The sequence below is a fragment of the Akebia trifoliata genome, unplaced genomic scaffold, assembly GCF_017979445.1.
Source record: "Akebia trifoliata isolate Shusen 1 unplaced genomic scaffold, ASM1797944v1 Contig00506, whole genome shotgun sequence".
In the NCBI taxonomy this organism is placed as follows: domain Eukaryota; kingdom Viridiplantae; phylum Streptophyta; class Magnoliopsida; order Ranunculales; family Lardizabalaceae; genus Akebia; species Akebia trifoliata.
This window is the reverse complement of record NW_028237046.1, coordinates 1,015-25,160: the sequence shown is the minus strand read 5'-3', so window position 1 is coordinate 25,160 and position 24,146 is coordinate 1,015. Positions and strand designations below refer to the sequence as shown.

Sequence of the window (24,146 nt, the reverse complement as noted above, 5' to 3'; positions counted from 1 at the left end):
TTGCTCCTTAATCAATCTCACAACCTCCAACCAGCAATAAACAACCAAACAAAATTATTGATAAATTTATTTATTAATAATGAATTTAAACAGTTAAGATTTCCTTGCACTTGAAATGTTTTTAATGATTTGTGAAATTTCAATGATATTATATAGGGAAATGTTCAGCAACAAACATTTTGACAAACATTTTGGCAAAACATTTTTCAAAATATGGGTTAGAGGTTTTGGAATAGGCTGATTTTTGGTGAGGATGATCTCTACGGTGAGGAGATCATCATCACCAAAAATCAGCCCATTCCAAAACCTCTTACCCATCAAAAATGGCTTACAAAAAATGGACGGTCCACGATTTCCCAACTTGTAAACATGGGGTTAGAAGTTTTGGAATGGGCTGATTTTTGATGAGGATGATCTCCTCACCATAGAGATCATCCTCACCAAAAATCAGCCCATTCCAAAACCTCTAACCTATGTTTTGAAAAATGTTTTGCCAAAATGTTTGTTGCTGAAAGGGACCCATATAGGGAAATGTGCAGTATTATATATAGTACTGCAAGTTGTTCTCATAATTGCAACAACTACCAAATATTTCATTATAATCATCATTTCTAAGCGCATCAAGAATCAAGGCAAGAAAAGAAAAAGTGGTTGACAATGAGTAAGGTTCTTCGTAGAGAACAGGTTTTAATTCTTATATTTTACGATTTAATTATTTTAGGTGCAAGGCTGGGGGAAGGATCAAATATCCGTATCAAGTCCTTGGAGTGCAGGATAAGGACTTAAAGGAAAAAGGAGAAAACTGAAAAGTTGAGAAATAACTCCCTCACCCTCACCCTCACCTGCACCCTCAACCATGTAGTGTATTATTATGCAGCTTTGGAGACACATTTCGCTTTCTCTATGGTCTATCATTTAATACTTAACGCTTATAAAAAGAAAACACGACAACTTGATAATGAACCTGTATTACTTAAACTTAATATTTCTTCTAACTCTATGAGTTGGGATGATCCCAAAAGAAATAATTACAAAAGAGGATTTGAAATCAGTTGTCCTTATTGTTAGTGTGTAGCTTTCTGAATTCGGAGCCTTGTAAATTATAAGGACGAGGATGATTCCCTCATCCTTAATTGCCTATAAATACACCCACTTCTCTGGTTCTCCTTACAAACTTCTCTTTTCCTGTCTTCTTATCTCTAAGTGTCAGAGATATATCTGCTACTGTTTCCAAATCCTACGATGGAGCTACGTGTTGTACCCATCTATGCTTTTCTTATGGTAATTATGTCTTTCAGTTTCGGTTTCATTCAAGTTCAAGAAGCAAACCCTTTGAAGATAATAGCTTAATTTCTTGGTGTACTAATCATATATTTAGTTTGCTGCAGATAATTAAATTTTTTTTTTTGTTTTTTTAATCTTTTTGTGTTGTAGCTTGGAGTGGTAGTAAGCCATGCTGCTCTACCATCTGAGGTTTACTGGGATACAATGTTGCCAAACACCCTGATGCCGAAAGCGATTCAAGATCTTTTACGACCCGGTTCATTTCAAACCCAATCCATTTGATGTATATATAATATATATATATATATATATCACTCAGGCATGTGAAACTGGGGGTTCAAGATTCAGGACATCTTATTTTATGGTTTTTACTTGGCCGAGTTGCCGTAGAATCATCAATTCCACAAAAATATAGGGCTTTTTTTAAACACATCCCTCATTAATAAAGGATATTATAACCACCCCCTTAAGTACTCTGTAGACCCTGAAATCTAGAGAGTTAGAAAGCACTCAGATGTTATTAGGCAAAGTGAGGCCCTCACCTGTAGATAAAAAAAATCTACTTTTTAACGTGATAAATGTATTCAAGGCCCTTTCTTAATTTCCTGTCAAATATGCCATATGTGGGACGTGACACATGAGAAAAAGCAAAAAAAAATAAAATATTAGGTTTGGATGAGGAGGGGTATTATTGGTAAGAAAAACTTGAATATAAAAAAATTAATTAGTAACTTTGCATCTCAAAATATAAGAAGAAATAAATTTTAGATAAGATCTTATTATCTAATTTTGAAATTATTAATATTTATATTAATTTAAAATTGAGAAAAAAATCTACTTTTTAATGTTATAAATGTATTCAAGGACCAATTCTTTAATTTCCTTCCAAATATGCCATATGTGAGACTCGGCATGTGATCCAAAATCTTGAGTCATTAGAAAAGGTGAAGAAACATTAGGTTAATTAGCATGAGGAGGGGTATTATCGGAGAGCAAAACTTGAATATAAAAAATTAATTAGGAACTTTGCATCTTAAAATACGAGAAGAAACAAATTTTAGATAAGATCTTATTATCTAATTAGGTAATTATTATTATTTATATTAATTTAAAATTAAGGAAAAATCTACTTTTTAATGTGTTAAATGTATTCAAGGACCCTTTCATTAATGTCCTCCCAAATATGCCATTTGTGAGACCTGACATGTGATCCAAAATCTTGAGTCATGAGAAAAGGCAAATAAAATTTAGGTTAGCATGAGGAGAGGTATTATTGGAAAGGAAAATTGAATATAAAAAATTAATTAGTAACTTTGCATCTTAAAATACGAGAAAAAGTAAATTTTAGATAATATCTTATTATCTAATTAGGTAATTATTATTATTTATATTAATTTAAAATTAAAAAGCACTTATTTTGAGGTTTCACCTTAAGCCTCAACTTGTATGGAACCAGCCTTGTTTGAGATTTCAAGATGACTCTGTGCCAAGCAAAAAATGGTAATAATTTACTTATAAATACTAACTCATTCATTTTTTTTCATGTATCACTAGAGTAGTGAGTTCACATAGACATGAAGTTGTTTTCATCTCTTCCCGTTTTCTTTTTTCTTTTGCTAGTCTTCTCATATGGTAATCTTTCCCACTCTTCAATTTCCTCTATTATCTTTGGAAATATTTGTAAAAAAAAATTTTAGTACATTTTATCATAAGATGATATATCCCATAACTTTCTTAATTTCTTGTTGGTTTAAATATTGGTTGTAGGAAACATTAACGGAGAGGATCAATGTGACTTCCCATACCACATGCCAACTTGTACTGAGAAAGAGTGCACTAAATTATGCAAGGCCTACTTTGGTGATAAAGCTCACCACAATTGTGTCAACCGGATTACTTGTTCTTGCTCAATTTGTGGCATGTAAAAGTGTCCGTTTTATTGGTTTGGTACCAAACCCGTACGAAGTTATTATTAGTAATAAGGAAATAAAGAAATGTTGTGTTTGGCCTCGTGGACTTCTCTCCTATATATAATAAACTTGGAAAACTTTGAAATACATTAATGTACACGACTCTTATGATATATTAGAGAATGTGCTCCTAGATTTTCTTTATATTTGGAAAACCTTCCTCAGTATGCTAAATTTAATTTTCTATATATTTTTTTTCTAAAATATTATAGATTCTTGTAGCACTTCAATAACTCTTTAACTTACTCTATAGGGTTAGAGTTGATGCTAAAAGATAAATAAAAATAAGACTTGTTTTCTCATTATGTTTTATCTGGTATATCTCAGTATGACCTGATCAGAATTTTATTCTAATCCAGAAAAAAAAAAGTAGTTGTTCCTTATTGACCATCCCAAAATAACTGCACATTCTTCTTCTATATGGAACTCTTGAATTTTAAGCAATTGAATTAAGGGTAGTGTTCAATGGCTAACTTTTTGGCAAAACATTTTTCAAAACATGAGTTAGAAATTTTGGAATGGGCTGATTTTTGGTGAGGATGATCTCTACGGTGAGGAGATCATCCTCACCAAAAATCAGCTCATTCCAAAACTTCTAACCCCATCAAAAATAATTTACAAAAAATGGACGGTCCATGATTTTTCAACTTGTTAACATGGGCTGATTTTTGGTGAGGATGATCTCTACACCGTAGAGATCATCCTCACCAACAACAGCCCATTCCAAAACTTCTAACTCATGTTTTGAAAAATGTTTTGCCAAAAAGTTAACCATGGAACGGGACCCTTGAATTAAAGCTATTTCTGTTCATGGTTATGGCGTTGGATTCATTTATTTCATCGATAAATATTCTTAAATATCTTGTGTTCTTTGTTCTAAAATTTGTAATGTTGTTTGCTTGCATTAGTTCTTGTTGGATAATGTAGGAGGTGTTTAATTGGTTAATTTGCATTGAGTTTTCAAGTATTCTGCTTTTATGGTTGTTGGTATTCATGTCCCCCCATTTTCTCTCCTCAATTCTAAGAGGTAAAAATAGAATCAATTAAAGGATCTGTAGCGAAATATGTTTGAGGTCCAAGTAGGCTAAAGTAACTGTAGTGTATCATTTTCTTTATTAGCTGATTGCTGATTTAGGGTGCATGTGGGTCTGATGTTGATGTGGTGCCCAATATTTCTCTTAGCTCTTGATTATCAAGTAGACAAGATGATAGTCAAGGATTCACCAATGATTGTTCTATGCCATCATCTTGGATCCAAATGCAAATGTTGATAACATTTGATGTAATTTTATTTCTTCAGTACTCTGTTTTTGTAGCAGCCACATAGTAAACATTTTTTTTTATTATATGCTTCTAATTTTGCTGAGCGTATGCCGGTGCTGATTTGAAGATATAAAATAAAAAAAAATCCTCTAAGAAGATGGGCCATGCAATGTATCGTAATTTAGCTAGACGTTTGACTGCGGATTTTGATGAAATTGCCCAAATGTAGGGGCTTTTAAACGATCAATAAATTTATATGTGTGATTTTTTTTTTTTCTAATGCCATGCCAATTCCTATCTAAATCACCAACGAGTGAACGGTTAGTGTAGCATTAGCAAGAGTTGGTGTCAAAATAGTAAATCTCTAGTTTAATAATGAGTAGTTTATTAACTAACAAAATATAAAAGAGTAGGGATGCAGAACACTTTCCTGCACCTAACCGAGTTCGGGTGGCACCCCATTTTATGGAGTCCAACTTTGAAGCGAGCAGCCCGCTTTAAATTTCGAAGGAACCATCTATTTTACAAGACACTTGGCATTTTATATTTATTTCACACCCTTACATTTCTGCCAACAATACAACCTTTGAAATGCCATGTGGAATTCAATGGAGAGGGTTCCTTCAAAATTTGAAGCGGGCTGCCACCTTCAAAGTTTTTTCCCATTTTATGCCACATGGCATTTTCGGAACCCATTGACCGTAGGATACATGATCCATCCCTTGGTGAACCTACCTACCACAAATCATAGGGGTGTATAATTTGTATCAATTAGATCTAAGCTCTTGAAAGTAATTTTAAATACAATGATCAGAACTCATTCTTAAGACAATGCTATTATCAATGGATCTACATCACCGATCAAACTAATCTTTTGTGTGTCGATAGAACCAGGGATGGAAAGTGGGTCCCCAAATATTCCATGTGGCATAAACGGACTCCGACTTTGAAGTGGCCAACCCACTTTAAATTTCAAATGAACCCTCTTCATAACAAGACATGTGGCATTTTCTATTTATTTCACGCCATTATATTTCCGCCAAAATTGTCAATAACTCCTTTGAAATGCCACGTGGAATTCAATGGAGATGGTTCCTTCAAAAGTTTGAAGTGGGTTGCTCGCTTCAAAGTTTTTTCCCATAAAATTGGGTGCCACCTGACCTTGATTAGGTACGGGACACCGTTCTTGATCTCTACTCAATATAAAATTGTAGAAAAAAGGAAATTTTGTAGATGTGAATTTTGTCATTACCTCGAAATTTTCCTACACTCGATTGGATAATTAGTAACTCATTAAAATCGTTCCTATTCCACAGAGCCTCCAATGTCTAAGTTAGTTTTAGAGAAATTTTGACAACATTTTTGTGTAAGAAAGTTACTTACCTCTAATGTAAGGGTCCTCCTCTATTTATATATAGAGAGGGAATTGTTATTTTGCACGTTTTCAACCTTATCTCCAATTTTATACTAAGAACTGTGTGGGATCCTTTTTCCAAGAGTCCATTCTAATTCAATTGCTTAAATCCCAAAATCTCAGGTATTAAAGTCCTTTCCATTTACAAATCTTCGTTTCCCCGACCTTTTTCCAAGCTTTCCTTCTCAGTAAACCACCCGAGCAATACCATGGATCAACAAGTCGGAAATCTGTCCCTTGTAAGCCTTCTCACCTCTGATGACATGTGTCGTTATCTCATTGGTTTGAAAAATTATTCATCCATAATGCCCCTCTCGAAAGGTCGGGAGTACCCCCGACCTTCCAAGAACTTGTATTACCATACCCCTGAGTTAAAAATTTCTGACCTTGAATTGTCGAAATGACACGAGTTAAGTTTGGTTGCGCGTTCCCAATGCGAACATTAAATAGTCGTTCCACATCACTTTTCAATTGGTCTACTGCTCTAAACCGTCACTTCATTATGAGAGCACACTTGATATCCTCATTTGACCTTCCATACGATTGGTTTCTTCCTCGTGGCACTTCCCTATTGGCTCGGCATCGGGCGCGTGGCGTTCAGTCCCTCATTCTTGGGGCACAATGATGGTAGAGAGAGCTCATCATGTGCCCTTCGCCCTAGGTGACTCTGTCCATTGGATGTTTTACGCATCTTAAGAAAGTCATTCCAATAAAAACCTTCATTCCTCTTTTTCTTTCTCTTCTCATTTTCCTGTCAAATTTATGTCAATTTCTTTCTTCACAGACTCTTTGCCTTCTTCATTCGTCTTCTCCATCTATATTTTCAGGCAAGGCTTTGCCTACTCCTTCCTTCTTCCTTATTTCAGATACCCCCTTTCTCTCACCTTTTTCTGTTTATTGGATCTCTATTTTATCCCTGTTTTTTTGTTTTCTCTGTTGCTTTCCTGTTTTTTCCCTTTGTTTAGTCTCATTTTCCCTTTATTTTTCCTTATTTTGGGAATGAGTTCATGTTTCAAAGCCAATTTTTTTAGGCAAGTAGTTGGGATAATGTGGCAACTTTAGAAAGCTAGTTGTGAACCTTGTTAGCAATCTCCCGTTTAATTCTTGAAAAACTCACGAACTTTTCATTGTTCTTTTTTTAATGAAAGTATTATTCTCCAGACTATTGAACTAATCAAAATAATTCACTGATTTTAAATTTGAAAAGAATAAAACGCGAATTTTATGACTTTTACGAATTTTTATAAAACTTGATGGAAAAAAAATGCTACTATAACTACTTGTATATTGCAAAATGTAAACTTGTAAGTTGTGACGTGTAACACAAGCCAGCTTTAAAGCGGCCATGCTTTAAAATTTTGGTGGAATCCACATTTTTATGTGACAGATGTCCCTTTTATCTTTAAAAATATAATGACATATGACCCTCTACATTTATTTGAAATTACACTTTAATTTTTCAAATTGATGATTTGTTCATCGACTTTGATTTTCTTTTGCCAATAACCTCAATGTCCTCATTATCACCACCATCATTATTACCATCATCATCAACATCCCTATTTCATCATCACCATCACTATTAACATGAATATCATATGGCCGAACTTTTGGTTTTCAAATTTTTAAAGTGAATCGGATAATACCCGTATGAAGCATATGTCACATATTTTCCATTTATCGAATTTTAGATAGGATTTTTACAATCCAAAATCAAATCAAACTCAAATTTTTTACAAATTGAATTCTTGTCATATTCTGAATTGCTAACAAGGGTTGTGAAATACTTGTATCTACTATCTCGGCTCATCTCCCAATTCCCCTCAAAACATACCGAGTTGACTCATCCAAGTTATTTTGTATAAAAGAATTCAAATGAATCTTAATGCTTCTAAATCAATTTAGTCACAAGTTGATCTAGCTTTATCAGACAAATCAACTCAACTCAAACAACTTGACTCACAATATGATAACCTATTGTATTATTATCCTAACTCAACAAAAAAAAGTAAAAATAAAAATAAAAATAAAAAACCATATGATAAATACATAAAACTTAAGATAATCTCATCAATTGTTAAATCTTTGAAATTAACTCGTTGGAGAATTTGGGCATGGCAAGACAAGCTGAACTTTCACATAACTCACAAATTTAAAATTAAAATTCATCTGCGAAAAAATAACCTTTTTTTTTAGATTTGAGTTTTCAAAGTTCATAGAATTTTGTACGATACTAAGACAACCCTGATCGGGGTTTTGGATGCCAGAAGTTGAGCCCAAAGACCCTTAGTGAGGGTGAAATCCTTATTAATTACTTAGTAAGGCTAGTTGGACTCTTTTGGGATCCTTCAACGTCGTCTTGATTGTTCTTCGGGGAAAAAAATCTTTAAATGTAATGAAGAAAGTCTGAGTTTCAAAATAGAAAAACAATAAGACTTCAAATCTTGAGCCGTTGAGCTCAAATGGATGACCACATTGGCAATCCAACACCACAACTTCTAGATTTCATAATGAAAATCAGATTAAAAAATTTATTTAAAAAAAAAAATTCAAAAACCAATTTTTTCTATGATTGATCTAAGATTTTGAAAATTGTCAACTATTGAACTGTCACATTTAAAATTAAAATTTAAAGTTGAAAATATTAAGGATTAACGATTATTTCAAATTCTTAAAATAGTGTTGTTAACATCCCTCGGGTGTTAGATTGTGTTTTTTTTTTTGTGCCACAAATCAACTTAACCCTCCTTGGTAAGATTTAAATATCTTACCAAGTTAGTAAGGATAGACTTACTCACTTTCTCCAAGGTGGCAAGAAGCAAGGAATAAAATTTTCCTTCAATGTCGGCTAATCTTGAGTCGACACGAGGGTTTATAAGTAAAACAAGTTACTTCTATAAATTTTAAAGTCAAATTAAAGCAAATTTATCTCCCACTATGTCCACCACAATGTAACTCCAGCATGACTCATTTCGAAAATAACTATTGAGACGGCATGTACAAATAGGGAGTATAAGCAGGGGTACTTAAGAGAGCTAAACATTTTTCAAAATATAGGTTAGAAATTTCAGAATAGGCTGATTTTTTGTGAGAATGATCTCTGTGATGAAGAGATCATCTCACCAAAAATCAGCTTATTCAAAAATTCCTAACCCTACCTTACAAGTTGAAATATCGTGGACCGTCCGATTTTTATAAATATTTTTTGATGGTGTTAGAAGTTTTGGAATAAGCTGATTTTTTATTTGGATAATCACCTCATCATAGAGACCATCCTCACAAAAAAATCTGCTTATTCCGAAACTTCTAACTCATACATTGAAAAAATATTTGGCTCTCTTTAAGGCCTCTAAACGCCACCCTATATATATATATATATAACTTATAAATAAAATAATTAGTGAAAGAGTAGGGCTTGATTTCAAATCTTACTATATAAGGGTAGTTAAATTATTTGGCAACTATGATTAGTGATTTTTGTTTGTTTAGGTGAGACTTGTTTCCATCCAACACTTCTACCTACCCTTCTTGAAATCCTTAACTACATCAACCATAAAAAGAGGACCTATCATCTAACACAAATCCAAATTCAAGAAAAATGCCATGAAACAAGGGTCAAAAAAAATTTCAAACCCGAGAAAAAAGACTCAAAAAAATACAATACCAAAAAAGAGAGGCTCCAACAGATCCAAGCATGGGACGTAATGCTCGAACAAATCAAATCCCAATAAACAAGTCTCAAACAAATCTAAATCTATGAAACAAGGGGCTAAAAAATTGAAGTCTAATAAACACAACTCCAGCAAATTCAAGCCCGAGACAAGGCCCCAACAAATCTAAGTTCAAGAAACGAGGTGCTATAAAATTGAAGCCCAATAAATACAACTCCAGCAAATCCAAGCACGAGAAAAAAGGCCCAACAAATCTAAGTTCAAGAAACGAGGCGTTAAAAATTGAAGTCCAATAAACGTTAACTCCAGCAAACCCAAGCCTGAGAAACAAGGCCCTAACAAATCTAAGTTCAAGAAACGAGGCTTTAACAAATCAAAACCCCAAAAAGTGAGATTCTAACAAATACAAGATCGAGAAACATAACTCTAGCAAATTCAAACCCAAAATAGGTTGTTCAAGTAAATAGAGGAATTTAGGTCATTCGATGTAGTAAGAAAATTGGTGGAGCTTTTTATGCTTACTTACTAAGTTAGGGAGTATAGGTGCAAAATTGGCTCCGATAACCCAAAACACTATGAGGCCTGAACCGATTTTCAGGCATGTGCCATGAATTTCAAAGCGCAGCCCTACCCATTCAATGCCCATGCCAGGGCTTCACAAGCCATGAACAGCTGTGAATATTAAACCATTGTAGAGATATTAAACCTGGTTTTGTTAACATGTGACCTAAGGGCTCATGCTAAGGTGCGTTAAATACACCATGAAAATTTATTTTCCTACCAATGCCTTAAAAAATTCTCTTAGCAAAATAACCCATAAATGTTTATTTCCATGGTGTATTTAATGCACCTTAACGTGTGCCCTTAGGGCACATAGTAATAAAAGAGTGAGACCAACTTGACGAATTTAGTAAGATTTGAAATATTACTAAGGGTCATTGAGCTCACCTTGAAGAATCCAAAACCATGATCCGATGCCACAGAGATGTAGTGGAAAAAATTCTATGGACTTTGAAAAACAAAATAAAAAATTTCACTGTTGAACTTTAATTTTAAGTTTGGGAGTTCCGTAGCCGTCCATTTTCAACACCTTGAATCAAGTCCAAAAAATAATTTGTTTTGAAATAGTTTTGTTTTAATCTGAGTTTTATCATGAAATATAGAGGACTGTGGTGTTAGATTTCTAATATGTTAATCCATTGGAGCTCAACGTCTCATAACAAGATTTGAAATCTTACTAAGTTAGTAAGGGAAGTAATTTTCTTAAGAAAAATCTTAGTACAGTGATCCTTATTGTTAGTGTGTAGCTTTCTGAATTCGAAGCCTTGTAAATTATAAGGACGAGGATGATTCCCTCATCCTTAATTGCCTATAAATACACCCACTTCTCTGTTTCTCCTTACAGACTTCTCTTCCCCTGTCCTCTGAACTCTAAGTATCAGAGATATATCTGCTACTGTTTCCAAAGCCTTCGATGGAGCTAAGCGTTGTACCCATCTTTGCTTTTCTTATGGTAATTATGTCTTTCAGTTTCGGTTTCATTCAAGTTCAAGAAGCAAACCCTTTGAAGATAATAGCTTAATTTCTTGGTGTTCTAATCATATATTTAGTTTGCTGCAGATAATTTAAATTTTTTTTTTTTCGTTTTTAATCTTTTTTGTGTTGTAGCTTGAAGTTGTAGTAAGCCATGCTGCTCTACCTTCTGAGGTTTACTGGGATACAATGTTGCCAAACACCCCGATGCCGAAAGCGATTCAAGATCTTTTACGACCCGGTTCATTTCAAACCCAAACCATTTGACATATATATATATATATATATATATATATATATATATATGATGTCTCAATATCACTGAAGCATGTGAAACTGGGGGTTCAAGATTCAGGACATCTCATTTTATGGCTTTTACTTGGCCGAATTGCTGTAGAATCATCAATACCTCAAAAATATAGGGTTTTTTTAATCACATCCCTCATTAATTAAGGATATTATAACCACCCCTTAAGTACCTACCACTACCAGTACCACCTGAAATTTTGCTTGGGAAAATCTGACCAGAAATTATGAGCTAACTTACCACCTTATGGCATCCAAGAACATTAAAAATAAATAAATAAATTTCCAACTTTAGGCTAAAAAATGTACTTATTTTAAAAATAAAAATAAAAAATCTGATATAATATTAGAACATGGCCTCTAGAGACTTAGAAAGGACTAAGGTGTTATTAGGCAAAAGGCCCCACATGTAGACACCCCATTTTGGCATCCACCTGATTTGGTGTCGAGGCACCTTCACCACACACAAGCCTAATAAATTTGTTAGTGTCGGAGCGTGACCACGCTTGCCTCCTTAACACTAACAGTCAATGATAGATCAAATGAAGCCGCAATTTAAAAAAAATGAGTTTAGGGAGGCACATCCATCTAATATGCTATGTTAATAAGGGAGTGAAGAATTAAAACTCTCAAGTATAAAATCAAGTTTGAACTTTGAAGTGGTTCTTACATCATCTAATAAATAATCTACCACCAATTAAATTTTTGAGTATCTTTTGCAGATTTCGAAGAAGAGAAGATTAGTACTACAGTTATCGAAAAAAAAATGCATATCTACGATCGTGCTGCCTCTGAGGAAGACCTCCGTGATGATCCTAATGTTTCTCTATTCTTCTTAGAGAAAGACCTTCACATTGGAACAAATATGAATTTGTACTTCACTAAAACTACTACAAAAGCTACCCTCTTACCTCATCAAGTTGCAGAGACCATACCCTTTTCCTCTAAGAAATTACCTGAAATCTTTCATCAATTATCACTCAAGCCCCAATCAAAAGAAGCAAATTTAATAAAGGAGACAATAAAAGAGTGTGAAAAGCCTGCAAAAGCGGGACAAGCCAAGTATTGTACAACATCATTGGTGTCTATGATCGACTTCAGCACTTCAAAGCTGGGGAAAAATGTTCAGGTCATGTCGACGGAGATGGATAATAAATGGGAGAAAAAAAATAAGCAACAATATTACACCATTTCAGGAGTGGAGAAGATGGTTGGTAACAATTTTGTGGTTTGTCATGGCATGACCTATGCCTATGCTGTGTTCTTCTGCCATGCGCCACACAACACAAGGGCCTACGTAGTTCCATTGGTTGGCGCTGATGGGACGAAGGTCAAGGCTGTCGCTGCGTGCCATACAGACACATCGGCATGGAACCCAAAGCACGCAGCCTTCCAAGTACTCAAGGTTATACCTGGGACTGTTCCTATCTGCCACTTCCTTTCTGAGGATATCCTTCTTTGGGCTCAAAACTAGTAATTTTACTATATATAAAAAAATATATATAGCTTTTATCAAAGTTCCTACTGTAAATTTTGGCAAATATGTGCCATGGACTACGTAAAGCCTTATATCAAGAGTTGCCTACATTACCAACCATTTCAGGTAGGATTGTAAGATGTACCACTTCAGTCTCTCTTTCTCCCGCTATCTACTGTAGGTCAGATGTATATAAATAAGCTTCGATGGAGATGTCGATGATGGAGAATAGTACTCAGTAATAAATATTATATCTTCTAGTTTTAGTCTTGAAACCCCCTTTGATAGTTAGATTAGATTCACTAAATCTAATTAACCAACAATAAAAAACATAACTTTTTAAACATAAAATCTATAAAATAAACACGATGGTGAATCTCACTCCTAGTCCCCATACAAAGTGGGGTTGGAATTAAATCTCTGAAGAAAACTTTTTTACTTTACTGTCTTTCCTCTTCTCTTCCTTCTCAAGAAGAAATCTTTCAACTTTATTACCTTCCTCTTATGCCCATTAACCCCAAAGAGAGGATGTTGACACTAACAAACTCTAGTTAGTGGATACTACAAAATGTCAACCCTCACATGGGCTACATACATATTGTCGAATAGACACAAAATATGCAAATTCTATGAATGGTGTTTATTTTTAATTATATCTTTATAATAAAACATAACATTGTCTCCACTCAATATTTATCCCCCAACTTTATTGCATTTTCTCTTCTATCCTTTCTCGATGATACTCTTCCAACTCTATTCTCTTTCCTCTTCTCCCCATTTTTTCAGCCCTCCAACCTTATTATTTTACCCTTCTACTCCTTTTTTAGTAATACTTTTACTACTTTATAATCTTTCCTCTTTTACATCCTTAACCCCAACGAGGATGACCATGCAATAGGTACAAGAAAATTCTAACACACGATGGACCCTACTCTCTTTATCCCCTATATAAAGAGGGGTTGAATTTAATCTCGTTACAAATGTCGAAGATAATTTCTCATTTTAATGCCCTTTCCAACTTTATTGTCTTACTCTTCTACTTCTCTTACCAAGAATACCTTTTCAACTTTATTGTATTTCCTCTTCTATCCCTTAACCTCAAAAGAGATGTTCATACCCGTGGGCACGGGTAAATTATAGTATGTCTACATAATAAAACACCACATTTGTTTTCCCCCAATTTTTATCCCCCATTAATAAAAGTTCCTATTCAATATTGCACTAATCTTAAGAAACAATTTTGACATTTTTTCCTTCTCTCATCATTTTCCAAGAATACTCCTTCAACTATATTGTCTTTTTTTCTTTTCTACCCTTTTCTAATAATACCCTCCAACTTTATTACCTTTACCTTTCATTTATTTTTTTAATAATAACCCTACAACTTTATTGCCTTTCCTTTGTTACTCTCTTAACTCCAAAGAAGATGATCGTGTCATAAGCACAGGCAAGCTCTAGTATATAATAAAACATAACAATGGACCTCACTCCCTTTATCCCCTCAAAGAAGGGTTGAGATTTAATCTCAAGGAAATGTCTTTAACTTTATTGTTTTTCCTCTCTTATTACTTTAAAAGAAATTCCCTCTCCAACATTGTTTTCTTAGTTGGAAAGACCTAAATTTTTAAAGGGCTAAAAATTATATCGGGTTATGTAACAAAGTTCTAATTCAATATAATTCGATGGGGGTTCAATTCAGATAAATTCAAAAAAGGTGCATAAAAAAAAAATGAAGAAATCACAAAATATACGATAACATTTTTTACAATAACATTTTTGGGTGTCTTACGAAATTCCATCATCTTCAACCTCCATTGAAACTTGAAGGTGCCAACCTAGCTAAGTTAGTAAGGCTTGTGGAGTGTTGATCCCACAACCTAGGTTCAAAACTTGTTGAATCCACTTTAACTCTTACCACTAACCCCCATGCTTGCTTAGCAACAAAAAAAAAACTTCCATTGAAACCCAATCTTGTTCTTTAGATTTGAATGTTGTAGAAAATAAAAGGGAAAAAATGTTAACATGTTCCATAGTTATTAGATAAATCAGCGATTAATTCTACTCGGCTAGTCCCTTATTGGGAGAATTTTAAGACTTTTTGAAATTTTCAGAGAATTTTGTGACTATGTACATATGACTAGTCTACAACGGTCTAGTGCATATGGCAGGCTTTGTTATTGGGCCACCAAAAAAATGCCTTGCCGTTAGATTCTTCCTTGACTGGAGCCCAAATTTTCGTCCATGTATCCATGGACCTCTCTTAAGAATCACTGATCAGGCCAATATTTTACACGTAGGTGTATAAAAAGTGAGCAAATTAATCATGGGGTAAGTGGATACCCAATTTTTTTCAGCCCGGTCCATGAAAATTTTCTTGGGCTGACCCAAACTTGTCAGTAGTTATAAGTATGGTAGAATCCACGGGATGGTGAAGTAATTGCTCCTTAGCTAGGGCTAGAATATATCCAATCTGATTGGGTCTGAATCAGATTGGATCAATTTAATACCAATCTGATCAGGATTGGATCATATCTAGAATCTATTCAATAAGAATTGAATTGGACCTTTGTCGGATCCAGTTTTATCGGATGTCACCATTAGAATCTAAATCCAATCCATAACAATCAGATCAGGTTTGGTCAGATCAAATCAATTTGATATACAAAATGTAAATATACATCATATATGTAAAAGAAATACATTATATAATTTATATAAATTAATTTCACATTTTATCAAATAAGGACATGGTTGATCCATAATTGGTCTAAAGGGTTATCAAATCGGATCTTTATCGACCCAAATCAACAATCTAGATCCAAAGTGATAGGAATTGATGGATTTGGAGATTGATCCAATCCAGTGACAACCTACTAATATCACGACTTATTTTATTTAATATTTTTAACAATTAGCTTAGTGATTCAAAAACTCGAACCCACTAAGCTTAGTCAAATAAAAATATTACATTATTAAATTATTAATTTTAATCAAAAAAAAAATTTAATTATTTTAATCTCTTATTTTCCCAGAATTGACATTAAATATAGCTAGTTTCTAGATTGACTTTAACATTTTTTTTTTCTTTCTCTAAGTTCTCAATTTACTATAAAAATGGACCCATATATTTTTTTGTACCATACTCGTTTTTTGTGCCAAATCTTTCTAATGAGCTCTATTATCAATCATTTTTATAGTTGGCTACTCTCAATAAATTGAATTTATTATGATTGGCAGTGTCCATTAAATACAAAACAAGAGATGGAAATGAATTTATCACTATCATCAGAGCCTTTCCTGAAAAATTAGAATCACCTAAACATGTATTAATTCAAGTATTGTTGGATCCCAATTGAGGGAGAATGTTATTTGCAAAATAATTTATAGGTGGTTCGAAAAATTAAGCATCCTTGTCATCTGTCTTTATTTATTGTAGTCTGCTATAAGAAAAAGCTTAGAGCGGAAATAGAGGTTTTTTATTTTAGTTAGTAAAAAGATTAAAAAACTACCCCATACCATCGTTTCAAAATTCAGTTTGACGTCTCATCCATGGACGAGACAATCCATTTAACTTGTAAAATAATTTATAGGTGGTTCGAAAAATTAAGCATCCTTGTCATCTGTCTTCATTTATTGTAGTTTGCTACAAGAAAAAGCTTAGAGCGAAAATAGAGGTTTTTTATTTTAGTTAGTAAAAAGATTAAAAAACTACCCCATACCATCGTTTCAAAACTCGGTTTGACGTCTCATCCATGGACGAGACAATCCATTTAACTTGATTTATAATAATTGGTTTACATATTTTTAAATTAAAATAATTATATTTTTTTAATAAAATAAGATATATTAGAAAAAAAATTTAATCATAAAATCATGTTTTAGTTATATAATAAATATTTAAATTCTAAAAATAATAATTATTTTAATCAAAATCTAAAAAATTCCCAGTTGATTCGATCGAGTTTTGCTGCCTCGTCTGAGATTTTCAAAATATCATCCAAATCATTTTATTTATCTCGCGAAATGATGTGAATGTTAACACCCAAGCCTATATCTGTCGTTGTTGAACGAGACCAAGATGACTTGGGCAAGTTATCTCGATCTCGTATCTCAGACAAGATTTAAAATCATGTCCCATAAAACCTTATTATTTTAACTAAATTAAACTTTATTTAATATGTATTGTAGGAAGTTGACATCTGAACTAATTAAATTAAACTTTATTTGATACGTAGTGTAGGAAGTTGATGAGGTGGATAAGGTATTTGCTAATTAGTGGGCTGAAGAAGAGCCAGAATTATTAGGCAGCTATGTTTAGTACTGTAAGGAATATACAGTTCGGTTACCCAGGGATCATGATTTTCAAACCTGGTATCTCTTCTTCTCCGAAAGATAATTAACTCGTCCAGAGTCATCTCATCCTGTATGAATCAAATAATATTTTATAAAAACATTTTTGTATTTGAATAATTTTTATTTTCTATTGTAGGGCGCATTAGTAGATGTTCAATCACAGAAAGAAAAAAAATCATATAAAAATCACTGACACAGGCCGAATTTTCATAACTCGGACAACATTTTTAAAATAGCAAACGAGTCATATTAATTGGATTTATGATTGAGTCAATTTGATAAGTAATTCACAATGTATAACTTTCTGTCTCATTTGCCTCCGAGACCTAAATGACTTGCCCCAAACATCCTGATTTATGAAAAGTTTTGAAACCATACCATGGGCACGGGGCCATGGTTGGATCGAGGAAAAAAAATAAGCTTCCCTTTAACACTAATGAACAAGATGGATACCCGATGATAAGGATGGTTTTGATGCATGAGCAACCGATGTTAAATAATGAATGAAAACATAAAAACATATAATATAGATGGATGTCCAAATGTCCACTTCTCAACCCCCACTAAACCCTAATAAATTGGGTGGTTGTTTAGTAGATTAAAAGTCCAAGATATTAAGACAGGAGTTGTATCTTGTACGGTAGGGAGTTGGGGAACCCTAACACATGGAAAAATCTTAGGCTAACTCGTTGGTGAATATCATCATCATCATCATCGAAACTTTATACCAAAGATTTGGAGTCAGCTAATAGAATCTTGCTTATTTACTTCCACATTGTTTATGGTTGAAAATGTGTTCATATTTGCTTTTAATATCTTAATCACAGTCTTTCAAGTCAAAGTTTTAATTTGTTTACAACTTGTATATTCCTTCTAATTGAAATTATATATTCAGCCTTCATTAAAGGTGTTCAAGTTATCTCAATAAAAAATTATATTAATTTATAATATATCGGAGCTACTCCTACCTTATTTTTTAAAATGAAAATGAATTTTTCTTTTATTTTATCTTTCTTAGTTCTTTCATTCATTAATCATAGGTCCACACTATTTATGATCTAGAACATAAAGCTTGTACTACCAAAGTTCACAAATACGCAATATTTAGTTAAATAAATTATGCATTGAAAACGAGGATCATAATTCCACTTTGACCACAGCTTGGCTTTTTTCATGTCCATAGTTTGTAGAGTAAATTACACTTTAACCCCTAATAGTTTGGCATAATTTCATTTTAACCTCTTAACGTTTTGATAAATGCACTTACCTCTCTTATATTTATCTAAGGGATTCACTTACCCTTTCCATCAAATTTCCGTCAATCTAGTAATTAAGAGTGTTGATAATCTGACTTAGGCATGTGGCATATTCAATCGACTTACCTAACGTGACAGGCTCGAGAATCGTAGATGTGCTCTCCTTAGTATATAATAATATAGTTCCCCATAAAAAATGTGCAGTTTTGTATCCCGAGAAAAGTAAATCTAAAATTTTCGAGCCTATCACGCCAGGTAAGTCGATTAAGTATGCCACATGCCTAAGTCAAATTATCACAACTCAACAATTAATTTTCTTTTATAAAGACCAATTTGCCCTTTTTAAAATGTTATTTTTTTATGAAAATAAAAATATATGCCTATGAAAAAATGGCCTCACTAAGGATGCTAGTTCCCTCCACTTTCATCATTGATCAACTCATTAAAAGCACTGAGATTTCAAAACTTTTCTCATCGAAACAATCAATTAATTTACCAATTATGCTTAATTTCATAGATAATCCCGTCAAATATATTTAAAGCAATCGATTAGCAATGTTGAAGTTCCCTAGATCAGTGCTTTTGAATATGCTACTAGAAAGATAATTGCATCATCACACAATACTGAATTTCAAATTTTCTTCAATAAAATTGAATGAGAATTCATATAAAACTAGAATCATTTTGTATATAAAAATAAAAAATAAAAAAGCTAAAATAGATTTAGATAAAACTCACACTAACAAAAATCTCAAACCAACAAATAAGAAAAATTAAAAAAAGTGAGTATTCAGAGTTAATCGATCTATATACATGATGATCGAAATAGAAAACCCTCGTTTCGATCTCCTTTCGATCTATCCCAAAATAACTTCCTGATTCAACTCTATCTCTTCGATCTCTAACAATTTTGTTGAACGAATCGACTGCAACGAACTAATCGACTACAAATCTATTCTTCTTTCGATCTACCCCAAAACAACCTCCTGATTCAGCTCGATCTCTTTAGTCTCTAACAATTTTGTTGAATGAATCGATTATAATGAACTAGTCGACTACAACTCTATTTGATCTCCTTTCAATTTACCCCAAAACAACCTCCTGATTCAGCTCGATCTCTTCAAATCAAAAAAGGAGATCTCTTCAGTCTCTTGTTAGTCAAAAGAAATAAAAACAGAGTAAAAAAAACTCGTTTGATTCAGGAAAATATAAAAGGAGAAAAAAAAACGAGAAAACTAACTCTACATCGACGAAATCCTTTTTCGATCATCGCTATAGTACTCTACAACGGATGTAATTTTTTCTTCGCTATCCCGTCGCTAAATATGAAATTTCCTATAGTGCGGGTTCAATGAATGCTTAGACAGGAGCATTTTAATTATTATTTTTAAATATAAAATAAGAGGGTAGAATAGTGAAATAACATATGAAATTTTAACCCGATAATGAAAGAGGAGGTAAGTGTAATTATCAAAATATTAGGGGGTCAAAATGGAATTAACTAGTATCACCGGTCTTTGCCCCTTAATCAATCTCACAACCTCCAACTAGCAACAAACAACCAAACAAAATTATTGATAATTTTATTTATTAATAATGAATTTAAACAGTTAAGATTTCCTTGACTTGAAATGTTTTTAATGATTTGTGAAATTTCAAGTTGTTCTCATAATTGCAACAACTACCAATATTTCATTATAATCATCATTTCTAAGCGCATCAAGAATCAAGGCAAGAAAAGAAAAAGTGGTTGACTATGAGTAAGGTTCTTCGCAGAGAACAGGTTTTAATTCTTATATTTTACGATTTAATTATTTTAGGTGCAAGGCTGGGGGAAGGATCAAGTATCCGTATCAAGTCCTTGGAGTGCAGGATAAAGACTTAAAGGACAAAGGAGAAAACTGAAGAGTTGAGAAATAACTCCCTCACCCTCACCTGCACCCTCAACCATGTAGTGTATCATTTTCAGCTTTGGAGACACATTTCGCTTTCTCCATGGTCTATCATTTAACACGTAACGCTTATAAAAAGAAAACACGACAACTTGATAATGAACCTGTATTACTTAAACTTAATATTTCTTTTAACTCTATGAGTTTGGATGATCCCAAAAGAAATAATTACAAAAGAGGATTCTCTCCCACATATAATAAACTATTGAAACATTATATAATAATAGACTGGCCATTCAGAACAGTATCACGTTCCTATAACAACATATTGTGTTTATGAGGCACTTCTTGATTGGATTTAAAATACATGGAATCCTGATAATATGACTTGCCAGGTGGCATACTCAATCGACTCCCTAACGTGAACAAGTTTGGAAATCATAGATCTACATGTCTCGGGATACACAACTCCCTTGAGATACATTTTTTTTATGGAGAAGTGCTATTGTGTATCCTGAGGAGTACAGATCTACAATCTCTAAACTTATCACGTTAGAGCGTCGATTGAATAATATGCCACCTGACGAGTCATATTATCATGATTCAAATAGGTAAAACTGTGTGCACAGCTTGTTTAGGAGTCGAATGTATTTTATACACCACCCAAAACTTCCCACGTAGACATCATTCTTATTCATAGGAACAGGGCACCGTTTTGGATCCTGATTCATAATAATATTACATACTACTCTTACGATACATTAGAGAATCTCGTAAATGAATAAAGATAAGGCAATATGTCACTAGGAATGGTGTCTACGTGACAAGTTTTGGGCAGTCCGATCCTATGTATTTAATCTCCAATAAAAACGGGCCACGCAGACACAGTATGTTGCAATAGTAACAGGACACTGTTCTGGATCACAAATTTCTCTATCCTTTCACAGTTTAATTTATTTATTTATGACACTATAACTCACTAATTAAAAAAATGAAAATCTCACCAATGGTTCTTGACGCATAGCTGCATTAAAAAGTGCAATCCATGTGTGTCACTCTGTGTATGTGTTAGGATCCAAAGCTCCATCAGTCTTCAAACACATTGAATGACCCAAGAGAGGGGCAGTTGCGAATATTAAATGAGTCTTCCTTACTGTTCCAGATTTTAAGCCTTATAAATACACCCACATCTGTTCTTCTCCAAGTAGATCACTTCTCTTTCCTTGTTGTCTAATCTAAGTATTAGAGATTTGTGTCAGTGTTTCCAAGCCTGCAATGGAGTTGCATCTTCTACCCATCTTTGCTTTTCTTCTGGTAAGTCTTTTAGTTTCAGTTTCATTCAAGTTCAAGAAGAAAACCCTTTGAAGATAATATTGATATTATTGTAAATTGTTCTTTAAGATAATTTTCTTTTGTTTGAGGTTTTGTTTGTATTTGTATTAGCTTGCAGTGGTAGTAAGCCACGCTGCTCTACCTTCTGAGGTTTACTGGAATACAGTGTTACCAAACACTCCGATGCCGAAAGCGATTCAAGATCTTTTACAACCCGGTTCGATTCAAACCCAAACCATTATATATATTTATATATGTTTAATTAATTCTGCAGTATGTGAAGCTGGGGTTTGGATTCTGGTTTTCTCATTTTATATATTTTTGAGTTTTAACTAGGCCAAGTTGGTGTAGAATCATCAAATCCTTATGGTTTTTATAAGCACATCCTTTATTTATAAAGAATATTATAACTACCTCCGTTTTACCTTCCTTTCACAACCACGTACACTCCCAGACCTGGCAAACAGAATCATAAATCTTTTTCATGTGTATCCCGAGGCAAATAATCTACCACGTAGGGGGCCGTCTGGAAAAAAAAAAAAAAGAGCGTCCGATTGTCACGACTCTTAAAAGCATTGGACTGTCATGGAAACTAAACCAAACATCTAGAACTTAGGGAGGCAAATCTAATATGCTATATAATAAGGGAGTTATAAGTATAAAAAAAATTGAAACATGACAGTTTGTAATGGAAAATATGCCATCTTTCCAGAACAAACTCTGCTAAAATGAGTCAACTCAGTCTCAATTCCCTGTCCACTATCACCAAGTTTCACATATCTACTACTACTTGTCTTACAAACTATAAGCTAATATTGTATTTGCTCTTGTTGAATTTGCAGATTTGGAAGAAGACAAGAGTACTGCAGTTAACGTCGGGAAAGGTGGAGTAGCTGTCAACACCGGGAAGCCCGGTGGAAAGGGTACTTCGGTTAATGTCGGGAAGGGAAATGGTGTCGGTGTGAACACCAGGAAGCCTGGAGGGGGAACTAATGTGCATGTAGGTAGAGGTGGTGTAGGTGTGAGTACAGGACACAGAGGAAGGCCAGTAGTTGTCAGTGTAGGAAACAGCCCATTTATTTACAACTACGCCGCCTCAGAGGATCAACTCCATAGTGATCCTAATGTTGCTTTGTTCTTCCTAGAGAAAGATTTGCGCATTGCAACAAAGATGAATTTACACTTCACCAAAACTACTACTAGAACTCGATTATTACCTCGACACGTTGCGGAGACCATACCCTTTTCATCTAAGAAATTACCTGAAATATTTGATCGATTATCGGTGGAGCCCAAATCAGAAGAAGCAGAGTTAATGAAGAAGACAATAAAAGAGTGTGAAGAGCCTTCACAAGAGGGAGAGGACAAGTATTGTGCAACATCATTAGAATCTATGATCGACTACAGTAGAACTAAGTTGGGGAAAGATGTTAAGGTCATGGCGACTGTGGTGGATAAGGAGACAAATAAGCAACAATACAGGATTGCAAAAGGAGTGCATATGGTTGGTGACAATTCTGTGGTCTGTCATGGTCAGACTTATGCCTATGCTGTGTTCTACTGCCATACAACGCAGACCACAAGGGCTTACGTTGTTCCATTGGTCGGCGCTGATGGGACCAAGGCCAAAGCCATGGCCGTATGCCATACAGACACCTCAACATGGAACCCGAAGCACTTGGCCTTCCAAGTACTCAAGGTTAAGCCTGGGACTGTTCCCGTCTGTCACTTCCTTCCTGAGGATCATATTCTCTGGGTTCAAAACTAGTAATTTTACTATATAGAGCTTTCATCATCTGAGTTCCTAATGTTAATTTTAGCAAATATGTGTCATGGACTAGGTACGGCCTTATATCAAGCTTTGCCTTCATTTGCAACTATTTTATGCTAGATTGTAACATATACTTGTATTACTACACTCTCTCTAGTGTTGGTCACATGTATAAATAAGCTTTGATAGAGATGCAGATGATGGAGAATAGCACTCAATAATAAATATTATCTTCTTGGTTTCTAATGCTAATTTTTGAAACCTCTTTTAATAGTTAGATTGGAAAAATCTGATAAGACTGGCCAAGATGATCATCAATGATGATTAATGTTCTGTTTTTAGTTTCTAATGTCATTGTTTAAAACCATTTTAACGTTCGATAAACAAACTTACTAGCAAGATCAAATGGCTAGTGAAACCTTATCATATTATAGAAAACCTTAAATAAGTAGATAAGAAGTTGTTAAAGGATTACTATAAATAAGATAACCAAAGTAGTAACAAAAATGATAAATATTTTGACGAGTGTTACCATATGACACAACACAACATAAAAGGTTCTTTAGTTCTTTTTTTTATCGGAAAAAAGATTTATCAAAAGGGGAATGATCAAGATGACCAAAC

At 33.7% G+C, this 24,146-nt stretch overlaps 2 protein-coding genes across 4 annotated transcripts; both read left to right on the top strand.

The window, feature by feature from the left end:
- Positions 1-1,012: 1,012 nt before the first annotated feature.
- On the top strand, positions 1,013-3,721 carry LOC147381411 (uncharacterized). Its single transcript, XM_086430463.1, has 3 exons — positions 1,013-1,281; positions 1,435-1,540; positions 3,052-3,721. The coding sequence occupies exons 1-3, from the start codon at positions 1,243-1,245 to the stop codon at positions 3,207-3,209; spliced, it is 303 nt and encodes a 100-aa protein (XP_086286589.1). The 5' UTR covers positions 1,013-1,242; the 3' UTR covers positions 3,210-3,721.
- Positions 3,722-11,000: 7,279 nt separating this feature from the next.
- LOC147381410 (BURP domain protein RD22-like) lies at positions 11,001-23,768 on the top strand. Of its 3 annotated transcripts, none has more exons than XM_086430461.1 (3): positions 11,001-11,115; positions 11,271-11,376; positions 22,594-23,768. In XM_086430461.1, the coding sequence occupies exons 1-3, from the start codon at positions 11,077-11,079 to the stop codon at positions 23,517-23,519; spliced, it is 1,071 nt and encodes a 356-aa protein (XP_086286587.1). In that variant the 5' UTR covers positions 11,001-11,076; the 3' UTR covers positions 23,520-23,768. The 3 variants fall into 3 exon arrangements, with proteins under 3 accessions (XP_086286587.1, XP_086286588.1, XP_086286586.1); XM_086430462.1 differs by lacking the exon at positions 22,594-23,768 and adding an exon at positions 12,164-13,184; XM_086430460.1 differs by lacking the exons at positions 11,001-11,115; positions 11,271-11,376 and adding exons at positions 21,575-21,733; positions 21,863-21,968.
- The last annotated feature ends 378 nt before the right edge of the window (positions 23,769-24,146 follow it).

Bases quoted from the DNA above. Each gene is read 5' to 3' on its own strand.
- LOC147381410 (XM_086430461.1), top strand. From the start codon at position 11,077: ATGGAGCTAAGCGTTGTACCCATCTTTGCTTTTCTTATG. The intron at 11,116-11,270 runs GTAATTATGTCT...TTTGTGTTGTAG, and splicing joins CCATCTTTGCTTTTCTTATG to CTTGAAGTTGTAGTAAGCCA. The intron at 11,377-22,593 runs GTTCATTTCAAA...TTGAATTTGCAG, and splicing joins TCAAGATCTTTTACGACCCG to ATTTGGAAGAAGACAAGAGT.
- LOC147381411 (XM_086430463.1), top strand. From the start codon at position 1,243: ATGGAGCTACGTGTTGTACCCATCTATGCTTTTCTTATG. The intron at 1,282-1,434 runs GTAATTATGTCT...TTTGTGTTGTAG, and splicing joins CCATCTATGCTTTTCTTATG to CTTGGAGTGGTAGTAAGCCA. The intron at 1,541-3,051 runs GTTCATTTCAAA...TATTGGTTGTAG, and splicing joins TCAAGATCTTTTACGACCCG to GAAACATTAACGGAGAGGAT.